The sequence below is a fragment of the Colias croceus genome, chromosome 18 (assembly GCF_905220415.1).
Source record: "Colias croceus chromosome 18, ilColCroc2.1".
Lineage (NCBI taxonomy): Eukaryota > Metazoa > Arthropoda > Insecta > Lepidoptera > Pieridae > Colias > Colias croceus.
In genome coordinates this window covers 594,857-607,869 of record NC_059554.1, presented here as the reverse complement: position 1 = coordinate 607,869, position 13,013 = coordinate 594,857, and the positions used below count along the sequence as shown (strand labels likewise).

Sequence of the window (13,013 nt, the reverse complement as noted above, 5' to 3'; positions counted from 1 at the left end):
TGAAATTTAAAAAAATAGAGACCGTACGGATAATAAGGCCCCTGTGACCTGTCCTGTATAGATGCATCGAATAAGATAGAACACGAATTTCAGAATAAATCAATAGAAAATACAGGAACCTATGACATAACACAAACATTTCTACATAACAAATAACAGAAACATATTTTTGCTTGATCATGTTAAAAAGAGAGCAGGTGAATGTTTATATTGTAGAGACACCTTTTCATAGGTCCAAGGTAGAGCCAAGTTATTCTATTGATTATTGAATATAAAAGTACAATTAAGAGCTAGCGCGCAATAGCAACTTTTGTCTCCGCTACTATTTTGTCTCTCCCATCAACTCTATATGAAGTTGCGTCGCTACGTGCGCGCACTTTCTTACTAGCCCATAGAGTTGATGGGAGAGACAAAATAGTTGCGGAGGCAAAAGTTGCTCTTGCGCGCTAGCTCTAACAGCTAAGGGGCATGTTCTAATCTATGCATCGAAGATAAATACATGATATCAGACATACGTACAGACTTTACTACTAGGTACACTATGAATGAAAACGTAAGGGAATGAATGGACCACCCTAGGTGGCTCATACCACTTCATTCAAATTCACGCTTCAACAGTCGTGCAAGTAGGGTACCTATAACTCAGTAGATTTTGTAAAAAAATAAAATTGCAAGTAAATAATATACCTATGTAGTTAGTTACTAGATGGAGCATGATCAGTAATTTCTTATCCGTGATTCAACAGAAACCGTGAGGCACAGCTAGTGAACGTTCTACATAGTAACGTAGTAAATACATGCTATGACCGTGGAACTTGACTTTGATAACTACGAGTAGCGCGAACACCTGCGAATCAGCTTTTGACCTAATTTTAACCATATACTATTTATACTGTACCAGGAAATTAATCCAAAATGTAACAAACTAACGTAATGCTCTATTATTACTATCAAATTGACCTTACTATAGTAAACTTCTGTAAGAAAAATAAAATCAAATATTCACACGAAACTATGATATCATCGCCTTATGACATCACCCGGCCTCGCTTAGTTGACCAATACAGCTAGAAAACAGCTGACGCGTTGCACAAAAACATTACGAATTTCGCTCAATTTGTATATAATATACATGTTTATATGATAACAGTAAGTGGAGTGTCTTTAATTAATTAAAATGCTATGTGTATATAGGTATATCTTTACAATATATAGCTGTAATTGATATAACTCTACATAGATACCTAAGTAGGTATTTACCTTTAATTTATCATAAATGTACATAAATGAGTTTTTTAACGATTGTGAATTGCTACGCATTGTGAACGTAAAACTACGTTTTGTAAATGCTTTGTTTAAGCGACCTACAACAATAATTTGAATCGTTTAATAATTATCCATATTATTATCAAATTATATTTACATTGATCACTGCTCATAAACATCAACAAAATACCTATGCACAAGTTTAAATAGGACAGTGTTTCATAGACGACAATGTTTTTAAACTATTTAACTAAGAACACCAAAAAATATACGTCAATCTTTAATTAATGCCCGCTACGCAGTTGATTTGCATTTTGTTATTGTTTTCCTTGTGACTAAGAATTTTATTATAAGAATAGCTGATCCCCGCGGTTTCACCCGCATTGCTCCGCTCCTGTTGTCTTAGCGTGAAGATATATATAGTCTTCCTCGATATATGGGCTATCTAACACTGAAAGAATTTTTCAAATCGGACCAGTAGTTCCCGAGATAAGCGCGTTCAAACAAACAAATAAACTCTTCAGCTTTATAATATTAGTATAGAAGTATAGATTAGCGAGGAGAAATTAACGGTTTTACCTGTGGAAGCCGCAGGCAAAATAAAAGCCATTCTCTATCTTTAGATACTTATGACTTATGTCAATTTTTTATCACCGATTTGTATAATGTGTTATTCTGGTACATAAAGTACACGACCAAATTCCATCAAAATTTGTTCAATGATTTTGGCGTGAAAGACAAACAAACATCCAAATATCGCACTGCACACTAACTTAGCGGTTGCATTGAAATCGGACTAGCGCGAACGCGCTACGGCGCTAATCTCTGGAACTATTTCTAGAGATAAGTGCGCTCAGTATGTAATAACTAGAAAAGTAGGATGAATAGAATAATTACTGTATTTTTACTTTTACTTTGGATCAATGGACAGGTCTTTGAATAAGGTTCGATACACAATTTTTAATTATTTAATGATTAAATTACGTATCACTGTTTATCTACGTTTAATATTAGTTACGTATTGTGAAAAATTTTCGGCTAGAATGGCATACATTTTATTCTTTTCATGAAAATATATTTATTTATTATAAATTGCAAAAGATAGAGACCACATGCCGATAAAAACGTCTAGGTACTTTATAAAAATATGTTTTTTGATATTTTAACCTTTTCTACAGAAATTACACAAAATTTATAAATAAGCAAATTCGAATCGTGTGCAACAGCTTGTTTAGCAATATCTAACCAAACCTTCACCACAAAATTAATTTAAATTATCAGTATCATTGCAGCCTATTTAAATAATTATTAATTATTATTAATTAGGAATTATCGTCATATTAGTTGGACGTGGTCCGCATGCACGGTCGCTAATTGCAATTCCTACATTACCTACTATTTGAATTTTTAAGTAAGTAGTTAAAAATTAACAAAATATAATAAAATAGTGATGAGAATATCTTAAAGGCTGATTGGAAAATTACTGATAAGTGGTGTATGCTTTGTGCCAAGATTTCACTTTATAATTTTAATTTTACATTATTTAATCGTTATTTTTGTTTCTCTATGTATTATACTGCTGCTACAGTCAATGAATTCAATAAAACAACAATCAATTAAAAAAATCCATTTATTTTCTCTTTCAGAAATGGAGGGTTTAAAATCCGGGTATGGTATTCGCGTGGTAACGCCGTCACCTGACCACACCTTCGAGCTTGACGAGAAGATGCTGTCAGAACTGCTATTACGAGATGATGTCAAGGACCGCGCGGTCGTGGTTCTGTCCGTGGCCGGTCCTTTTAGGAAGGGCAAATCTTTTTTATTGGACTTCTTCCTTCGATACCTTCAGCAAACGGTAATTAAGAGGTCTACTTATTAGGAAATTTAGTGTAGGCCTTTCATTATATTTAAAAATTAAATGCTTAAAAAGGTGATTGTAGATTATTTTAAATTGTCGACTTTGTCGACTGTTATGGGCTTTACGTTATCAGCTTCTACCACTTACCACATTGAGACTTCTTTGTTATGTGAGGAGAATCAAACCTACGGCATTTAACGTATACTTACCAAAATTTTACAAATTACTTCTATCTACTTTTCGATTACCTTTAAAGTCTACAACATCAAGTTACATCAAGTACTGGATCGCCAATCATGTCTTATTTTACCTAAGCTAGCAAGGGCTCATAAATTAAGTACTGTCAGTTTCTCGGAATTTTATTTCATAGAATTTTCCGATTAGGTACATATAACTACTGTAATATTCTTCTATAATTTTTTATCTCTCTTTTTAGTACAATATAAAAGATGGCAGTGACTGGTTAGGCGCAGAGGATGTTCCCCTCAGCGGCTTCTCCTGGCGAGGCGGCTCAGACAGAGACACAACAGGCTTGCTGCTCTGGTCACAACCATTTTTTGCCACCCTAGCCAATGGTCAAAAGGTAACTTTAATGAAAAAGTCGAATGAGACGCGGTTTTGTCACGTAATTTGCAATGTTTTTTTTTATAATAGCCTTCCCTAAATTCAACAACATTCTATGACAAAAAAAATTGAGTCAATTCGAAACAAAAAAAATCCCCTTTAAAATATTGACGACTTTATCGATTTTTATCAATAACACATAAAAGTCTATTCACATGCCAAGAAATAAGTAGCATAGCATGCATAGGAGTTTAATATTTAAAAAACCCTTCTGCTTCAGGTGGTGATATTTCTAATGGACACTCAAGGCACATTCGACAGCGAGTCAACAGTTAAAGACAACGCGACGGTCTTCGCGCTGTCCACCATGCTGTCTTCTGTACAGATATACAACTTATCGCAGAATATCGAAGAAGATGACTTGCAGCATTTACAGGTAGCTGGTAATTGCAAGGCTATGGACTTCCTTTATTTATTTATTTATTTATTAACACTTTATTGTGCTGGCATACAAATAAATTCTTAAAATTAAAACTTAAAACTAGTCCAGCACAGAAGGCGGCCTTATCACTTAAGAGTGATCTCTTCCAGGCAACCTACTGTGTGGAGTAATATTATGAAAAAGGAGGTAGGTAGGAAGTACAAATATATATATAAATATATACCTATACACATACATAAATATATGATCTATTTTATTTTATTTTATTTTTATTTTTTTTATAAACAGGTACAGTTACAGACTGCAGAACATTACCTTATATCTAGCTCTTATCTAATAATACATATAAATTCTACAATCCAATTAATACCGTACACAGCTTACTTATACCAAGCTATAGCCAGGAACAAAAACAAACTAAGAACAAGAAAATTCTAACAGAGTGAAAAAAAAGCCACTATTTAAAATACAAAAAATAAAAACAAAATACGTTGTTACAGCAATTTATAAACATTACTTCTAAAAACATCAAAACTACCCAAGAATATGTCACAATCCGGGTCTAAATTATTATACAGGCGGCACATTCTGTGTACAGGATTGTTATGCGAAACATTGTTTCTGGTAGGTGGTATGCTGAATAGACGTGGAGTGCGTGAAGGGCGGGTAGGAGCTCTAAAGTTAAGGCTAGACAAAAGCTCGTTCCCTAATAACCCATTGGCTATTTTATGCAGATTGCACAAATCAGTCAGGGTCCTACGGCTTTCTAGATTCATTAGGTGGAATTTACGCAAACGCTGATCATATTCAGGTATTTTACGCCGTAAACCTAATTTACCACATAATGTACGTAAGAAGCGCCTCTGCACAGCTTCAATGCGGTTTATGTGATTATTGTATATTGGAAGCCACACCGATGAACAATATTCCAATATACTTCTTACAAGGGTTAAATATAATATTATCCACGACTTCGGATTTTTAAATGGTGAGGCGGTACGTAAAACAAAGCTCAAACTTTTATTGGCCTTACTGACAATGTAATCGTAGTGCGGTCTGAATGATAGTGAAGAATCGAACATCACACCTAAGTCTCTAACGACATTGACTCGTTCCAGTGTTACATGACTAATGTTATAATTAAAAATGATCGGCCTTTTACTTTTAGTAAAACACATTACTTGGCATTTTTTAACATTGAGGGTCATACGATTGGTATTGCACCATTCACTGACGACATCTAAATCCCTTTGTAAGGTCTGACAGTCACTATAATCTTGTATTCTGTGGAAAATCTTGACGTCATCCGCATACGCAAGAGTATTACATGAGATTAATTCAAGAAGATCGTTAATATATATCAAGAATAGCAGTGGCCCCAAATTGGAACCCTGCGGTACACCGGAAGGGGATAAGAATGGAACAGAGTCATAGCCATACAATGCAACCAATTGTGATCTATTTGCTAAATATGAACTCATCCACCTATACAGACTACCATGTATGCCAAGATGATTGAGTTTTGAAAGAAGGATAGTGTGATTTACAGTATCAAATGCTTTGGAAAAGTCTGTATAAACAGAATCCACCTGTAATTTATAATATTTCTTAAGTATGTAATATCTATTATAAATACATATTACATACTTAAGAAATATTATATATATTACATATAATATAGTATAAGACATAAACAAATAATAATTATATTACATTAATTCATACATACATAAACTCATACTGTAGTTTAGTTAGAAAAATAAATAAAAACAAATAATAAATTAATTAATCTTACTAATCCGAGTTAAATGCTAGGTTCCTTTGTTACCTAAGCCTACCTTTTAGAATATCGACAACTTGTGTGCGGTTAATCGATTGTACGATGAAATTATGCACACACGTAAGCTTTTGTTTACATAACAGGAAAATTGAACCTTTATTTCTGTTACGAAAAACCGAGTTAAGAGGAAATTTATAAATAACTTTGGACAGTTATCTGCGGAATATACTTAAGTTAATATGCATCATTTGTTTAATAATAATTATATGCATTTGCTTTTTTATACGAGTTAATTGAAATGAAAATTAACACAACAAACCGAAAAATGTTTCGTATTGGTTGAGATAGTTGTTAATTATCTAATAGATGGCGCTCGGTGTGTCCCTTAGACACATAAAACTGAAAGAATAGAACAAATTCGATCGCTCTGGCGCTTAGATCATTACTTAATGATCTAAGCTCTGGCGGGATCACGGGTGGCTGAGTTGTTCAAGCGTCCGCCCCGGATTGGCGTGAAAGGATGCGGGTTCGAAACCGCCTCGTGATCAAATTTTTGCTATTCTTTGTAAATTTATATTGGCCACTTCAGAGTGGTTGGTCAGCCAAGTGGTCCACTTGTGGTCAGATAAGTAGCCCTGTCACATTATATTCTAGATTACCTATTGGCCATCAAAATTTCCTGACAATCCTTTGATTTGAGATGCTTATTCTTTATTATTTCAGCTGTTCACAGACTACGGACGTCTAGCCCAGCAGAACATTACTGGCAAGCCGTTCCAGCAGTTGCAGTTGTTGGTCAGGGACTGGAGCTTTCCGTATGAGTACGCTTATGGAGCGAAAGGTGGTTCTGAACTGCTTGAAAAGAGGCTAGAGGTAAGAATTTCAATACCTGAAAACATGTGGCAAAGGACATGTTTTCAATACGAAGCGCTTGTTGTAGTAAAAACAGTGCTGGAGACCTTTAAAAAAATACTAGGTAGTAAGTTCTTGCCCGTTCTGATACTTTTATTTCGTAAAAATACGATTAAAATGCATAAAATAGAGAAGGTCCTAGAAAACTTTCTATCCCACAATTTTTCTCTTCAAAAAACAAGGATTCAATTAGGTAGGTACATACTCTTCTATATTTTTTCTAAAAAACAACGCAAAATGACAGTTTTTGTGGTTTTATTCACGTTATTAGGTTCACGAAGACCAGCACGAAGAATTGAAATCCATCAGACGGCACATCGCGGCGTGCTTCGAGAAGCTGACCTGTTTCCTCATGCCACACCCTGGCCTGAACGTGGCCACTAACCCCAAATTTGATGGAAAACTTGCGGGTAGTTATAAATATTGATTAATATTTAGAGTGTATCCTTTATCTTTATCCCTATAAAATTATACCCAGAACGAACTTAGGTCGAATAATAGATAAGATGGTATTTAGCTGGTTTTTTTTTTTAATTATTGATATGGATCCTAAACCTAAATTGAAAATACCTGTCTGTCTATCTTTTATGCTTAATCGTACACAAAAAAAATGCTACAGAAACAAAAACGAAACCATTATTCGACATTATAGAGACAACTAACTACTGATTATACACAAATTGTCTCATATTAATTTTAATTGTAAAATTCTTAAATTATCAGATATTAGCCCCGATTTCAAAACATCACTTCGTGAGCTGGTACCATTGATGTTAGCTCCAGAAAACCTCCTGTTGAAGAAGATTGCTGGCCAAGAGTTAAAGGCGAAAGACTTGTTGTTTTATTTCAAGGCGTATATGAATATTTTCAACGGGGACGATTTGCCGCAACCGAAAAGTATATTAGCGGTAAGAGAAAAACTGAAAATTTAGTTTTTATTAATACAAACGATAAAGCATTTCCTTATGTTTAACATTAAATTAAATTCCGTAATCCATATTTATCATCGATGTTAAATATTTCAATAGGTTCTCTAACCTTATACTAAACAAATAATGCTGTTGAAGAAAGCCTTTTTTTCGTAAAGTTTTTTTTTTTAATTACTTTGTTATAATATCTAAAGGATCAAAGTATCTCCATAACTTTATCATTATCATGTATTCCTACAACTACTACATACTACAACAATTTTTATATTCACAAAAAGTGAAAAAACCTTGAAAACCCCTTCCTAGGCGACAGCAGAAGCGAACAACCTATCAGCCGTATCCGACGCTCGTGACGTCTACGAAACGTTAATGGAAGAAGTGGTTGGTGGGAACCAGCCCTACATGGACCCCACCAGACTGGAGGAACAGCACCAGCGCGCTAAGAATAAGGCGTTGCACGCCTTCCATAGTAAGAGGAAAATGGGGGGAGACGACCTTGAAGCTACTTATATGGAAAAGTTGACTAAGGTAATCTGTATAAGCAATTTTCATTCATTTTTTGTACAAAAAATCCAATATTTAGAATATTTTATGTGACAAAATCTTTGACCACATAACACAGCATGTATTCTTATATCTCTTCACTAAACACACATCCGCTAGGAGTATAATAGGTATGTGTTTTACGAACACGTAGCTTATGAATTCACGCATCGATAGGTACTTAATTTAATAAAGATTAGGATGGCTAATTAAGTTAGCTGTTATAAGCTAAACACTGTACATATCTATAATATGAAGTATGGAAAAATCTGAAACTAAAGCTCGATATCAAAAACAGTGCATTAAATTAATTTTAGACTTCAAAGTAACATGCACTGTTTAGACGCAGCATAATACGGTATTATTAATGCCTAGATCAAAATAGTGTTAGTTTTATTTTTAAAAACGTCCAGATTCAATTCCCGTACTACAAACAATAAACAGTTTTTCACAATCATCGTAAGTCACGTAAAATAAAATCATCATCTGCGTTTCTTGTTTCTTTTTTTTTTGTAATTGTTCTGTGTTATGATTGTCAGTTGTAATATGTGTTATTATTGTGAATAAATGTTTGTCTATGTCTATGTCTAATTAAAAACAAAACATACCAATTTTTAATCCCTCTACATAAATCCAGGAGCTAGAAGAGAACTACGAGCAATACCGCGCGCACAACGAAGGCAAGAACCTCTTCCGCATGGTCGGCACGCCCACGCTGCTCGCCGCGCTGGCGCTGCTCGGCTTCCTGGTCAGCTTCGTGGGCTCCACGCTGGGGGTGCAGACCGTGGTCGCGCTGGGACAGATCATCGCGGTAGGGGCGCTTGTGCTGCTCGGTTTTTGGACTTATACCAGGTACGTTGCATTATTAAAATTACAAATATATACTTCAATGTTAATACAACTTCTTAAGGCGCGTTGAGGGTAAAATTTCAAGGTCGCGTCATGACAATATCGACACTTTAAGGCGACGATTTCGGTATCTTTGAATATTTCCAAAGAAGTTTCACTTCTGACACGTGTGCTCGGCACACAAGCTTTTTTATGGTACCTATAGATTATTAAGTTTCGATACAAAGTATTTTTAATAGTTTCAGTATTAAGTACGACTGTATGTATAAAATAAATTATTAAAAGAATACGAACTCAAGTTATTTAAACCTAGCTTTCCTCGGCCATCACGTTATTATGGCCATTCTATTTAAATAGTAGTTAAAATATTATAGATTTAAATCTTTCTCAGTGCAACTTTCAATTCTTTTGGTCTTGCACCAATGTCTATTATAATTGCCTCTTTTTACATTCTGTTGTTTTCATTTTCAGAGCAAGTGGCAACATGCGCGATGTTGGTCAACAAATCGATCGAGTAGCAGACGTAATCCGAACTCATGTAAGTGTACAACTTCATCATAAATCGTTCATCTTATTAACTCTCCACTTATTTATTTTTTTGTCAAAAGCAAAACGTCATCTACCGTCATCCTGTTTAAATTCATCTTTTTATTTAATATTCGTAGACGAAAGCGATTTTCTTAACTTCGACGAGTAAGAAATACAAAATCACAGCTCCATTTATTCAGCCCTTTAAAATGTCATAATTTTATTTGTTCCAGCTAACGCGGCAACTCCTTGGCGCTGCTACGAATCAACTGGCGCCATCTTTGGGACTTTCTAGAGATAAACAAGCGTAGACATATTATATTTATGGAACATTCTAGTCTCGCTGATCGCCATTTTGTTAATACCTTCCTAAATTTGAATCTCTGTTGAGCTAGAATAGCAATTTATCGAAACACGTGAAGAAGTGAAGGTGAAGGTGTTGTTGCAAAAAACCACAAAGTGGAATTTATGTATTTTGTATGATGACAATAGTTAATTTTGATAAAAATAATTATAAGATTTTATAATTTTGTAAAGTTACCTACATTTAAAATAAACTGTCACAAATTTTTTTACTTAAGGAAAAAATGCCACCGTATATTTTATAAAGCCGTAATTACCTACCTGTTATTTAGTTAACATGGAATACAATGTACATTATTACAATTATCCCTTTTATAGATAAAAGTCAATGTTGTAATTATTTTTTATACTTCCATTTTATACAAAAAAATGTAAAAAGAATATATTTTTTCATATGTGAAGTCGTAATTACTATTACAATTCTACCTACCTGTTATTTAGTGAACATGGAATACAATGTACATTATTACAACTATCCTTTTTATAGTTATAAGTCTATGATGTAATTATTTTTTATACTTTCAAGATTTTTTTTACACAAAAATGTAAAATTTTTTCATATTGTGGGAAACTGAATAAAATGTTGTTTTAATTGAACGACTTTTATTTCGTACATTTTCATCCACACTTATTTTATACACAGTGTTGCCTACATAAAATGTCAAAAAGTTCAGACTTATTTTACTTATATTATTAGTAATTAGAAATATGATATGATAAGTAAATAAAGAACATTAACTCATTTCCAGATTGTTTTTGAAGACATTAATACATAATTATATAATCTATGGTGGGTGTCATAGAGTAATTTATTCTTCATTTATGTCTCTCTTTCTTCCTCCATAATAACATAACGTATTTGTAAACACATAATGTGTATAAATAATAGTCAGTTAATATATAAAGTATCAATAAAATAAAGTTAAAATCTAGACAACAGATAAAACATAATACCATTTTTTGTACAAAAAATACAAACAATATTTAATTTAATATTACATAAATGAATTGCACACTAAAATGCATCGGTCTTACCATATTTGTAAAGCCCTCCCCCATAGAAAGGATTCTACATTGCATTTGTACAAACATTATAATCACTTAAAATGGCCCATACACAAAGTTATTTACAAAATACCCTCACTATTGTACAAAACATAAAAAAACTCAATCTCTCTGAATCTAATCAATTCAATCCTACGATAGATTTTTTCTTCTTTAAAAATTTCTCATTAAAGCATTTGAATGCTATAAAACTTATCAAAAATGACTAACTTTTAAAATAATACAATACATATACTTTGGGCCACAATACATTACAGATTAAACATTCTCCTTACCATTCTGTTATAGTCTGCTTTAATTCCATTAATAATCGGATTAAGGTGTTCTGCCCTTGCTTGAGCATCTCTGTCATCAGGATTCACCGATAATACATACTGTATATCTGCCCAAGCATCCTCATACAACTTAAGACCTGTGTTAGCGACACATCGCCTGTATCTTGACTTTAAGTTCTGTGGATCATGGTCTAGAGCTTTAACACATAATTCTTTGGCTGCTTCAAACTCCTCGAATTGTAATTGGCAGTGTGCTAAATTGTTGTAGAGCTTTACCTGAAAGTTAATACAAGTTTATATTAAGAATTATTTTTAAATTCATTTGTTGATTAATCATTTCAAATGAAACAGGCATTGTATTTTATGCAGTACTAGCTGCGTCCTGCGGTTTCATCCCTGTGGCTCCGCTCCTGTTTGTCTTAGTGTGATGATATAATATTATATAGTATATAGATTTCCTCGATAAATCAGACCAGTAGTTCCTGAGCTGAGATTAATGTGTTCAAACAAACAAACAAACTCTTTATAATATTATTATCTTAATATATATAAATTTCGTGTCACAATGTTTGTCCTCAATGGGCTCCTAAACCACTTAACCGATTATAATAAAATTTGCACACCATGTGCAGTTCGATCCAACTTGAGAGATAGGATAGTTTAAATCTCAAATCGTTTTAGAGAAAGCGGGCGAAGCCGCGGCCGGTAAGCTAGTAGATTTATAAATTTGAAAGGAAATACAGTACCTTAACATCAATCAGTTCCTTTACTTGGTCCTCCTCAATATCCTTTTCATCAAAAGGTTCTATAGCGACAATCATCTTCAACCCTTTGCTAAATCTCCGGAACGCGTCTGCAATCCTTCCTGCCCGCACTAACGACACTCCTTTATCTTTGTGATGTAAAGCTGACTCGTAAAGCCGATTCCAACTCCAATCACTGATTAGTTGCTCTTCTGTGACCTCTGACAAGTGTATCTGACAAGTTATATCTTTAACAAGTTTGCCGTTTTTATCTTTATACATCATATTGGCGGTACAAGTTTCGCCACAGCACATCTGCTGTAAAATCAGTTCAACGTCCTTGTCTAGGAAGAAATCGGTGTCTCCGATTATGACGGTCCCATCGAAGTCAGGACCGAATATAACGCTTTCTGGTTCTATTGTGCATGGGCCATCGTCATTTGTACATTTTACATCGCTCACTGTAATTTTACAACGAGAATCTTCGTATGGAACGATAGTGTAATCGCCGGGTGTGATGATTGTTTTACATATTTCTCTGTCCTGCCGCGTACTTACGATCGTTTCTACGTCCATTTTTACGGTGAAGGCTTCAAATATCTTTAATGAATAAAAGATCGGTTAACAGGTAGGTAAGATATTTTTAAAAACTTTGTTCAATGTGAACCGCTAATCCGTATTGTTGTGACATTTGAAAAATGTCAATGTCATTAGAGTAAGAACTGAGTATTGATTTTAGGTGTTTTCAATTTAAGCAAAGAATTTTAAAATAAAAGTTATGGGGATTGAATTTTTTTTTGTTTAGAATATTAATTATTTGTTATTTTATGCGTGAAATAGGCTCAGATACAAAGCAGATCTATAAATTTTAGGTACTATCAATTTATTCACAAAAT

General features: G+C 33.7%; 2 protein-coding genes across 3 annotated transcripts; one reads left to right on the top strand and one right to left on the bottom strand.

The window, feature by feature from the left end:
• The first annotated feature begins 1,062 nt into the window (after positions 1-1,062).
• On the top strand, positions 1,063-10,627 carry LOC123699512 (atlastin-like). 2 transcript variants are annotated; one of them, XM_045646476.1, is made up of 11 exons: positions 1,063-1,149; positions 2,913-3,121; positions 3,561-3,707; positions 3,969-4,124; positions 6,634-6,783; positions 7,094-7,232; positions 7,546-7,730; positions 8,058-8,279; positions 8,932-9,146; positions 9,615-9,681; positions 9,905-10,627. In XM_045646476.1, exons 2-11 carry the CDS (start codon positions 2,915-2,917, stop codon positions 9,980-9,982), a joined length of 1,566 nt encoding a protein of 521 aa, XP_045502432.1. In that variant the 5' UTR covers positions 1,063-1,149; positions 2,913-2,914; the 3' UTR covers positions 9,983-10,627. The 2 variants fall into 2 exon arrangements, with proteins under 2 accessions (XP_045502432.1, XP_045502431.1); XM_045646475.1 differs by lacking the exon at positions 1,063-1,149 and adding an exon at positions 1,262-1,337.
• LOC123699518 (FK506-binding protein-like) lies at positions 10,626-12,824 on the bottom strand. Its single transcript, XM_045646485.1, has 2 exons — positions 12,121-12,824; positions 10,626-11,650 (listed from the first exon to the last, which is right to left on the bottom strand). The coding sequence occupies exons 1-2, from the start codon at positions 12,691-12,693 to the stop codon at positions 11,351-11,353; spliced, it is 873 nt and encodes a 290-aa protein (XP_045502441.1). The 5' UTR covers positions 12,694-12,824; the 3' UTR covers positions 10,626-11,350.
• Between the last annotated feature and the right edge of the window lie 189 nt (positions 12,825-13,013).

Excerpts from the sequence above, each read along its gene's own strand:
- LOC123699512 (XM_045646475.1), top strand. The coding sequence starts at position 1,277 with ATGTACATAAATGAGTTTTTTAACGATTGTGAATTGCTACGCATTGTG. Across the intron at positions 6,784-7,093 it reads TGCTTGAAAAGAGGCTAGAG|GTTCACGAAGACCAGCACGA; the intron begins GTAAGAATTTCA and ends TCACGTTATTAG. Across the intron at positions 8,280-8,931 it reads ATATGGAAAAGTTGACTAAG|GAGCTAGAAGAGAACTACGA; the intron begins GTAATCTGTATA and ends ACATAAATCCAG.
- LOC123699518 (XM_045646485.1), bottom strand. The coding sequence starts at position 12,693 with ATGGACGTAGAAACGATCGTAAGTACGCGGCAGGACAGAGAAATATGT. Across the intron at positions 11,651-12,120 it reads AGGAACTGATTGATGTTAAG|GTAAAGCTCTACAACAATTT; the intron begins GTACTGTATTTC and ends ATTAACTTTCAG.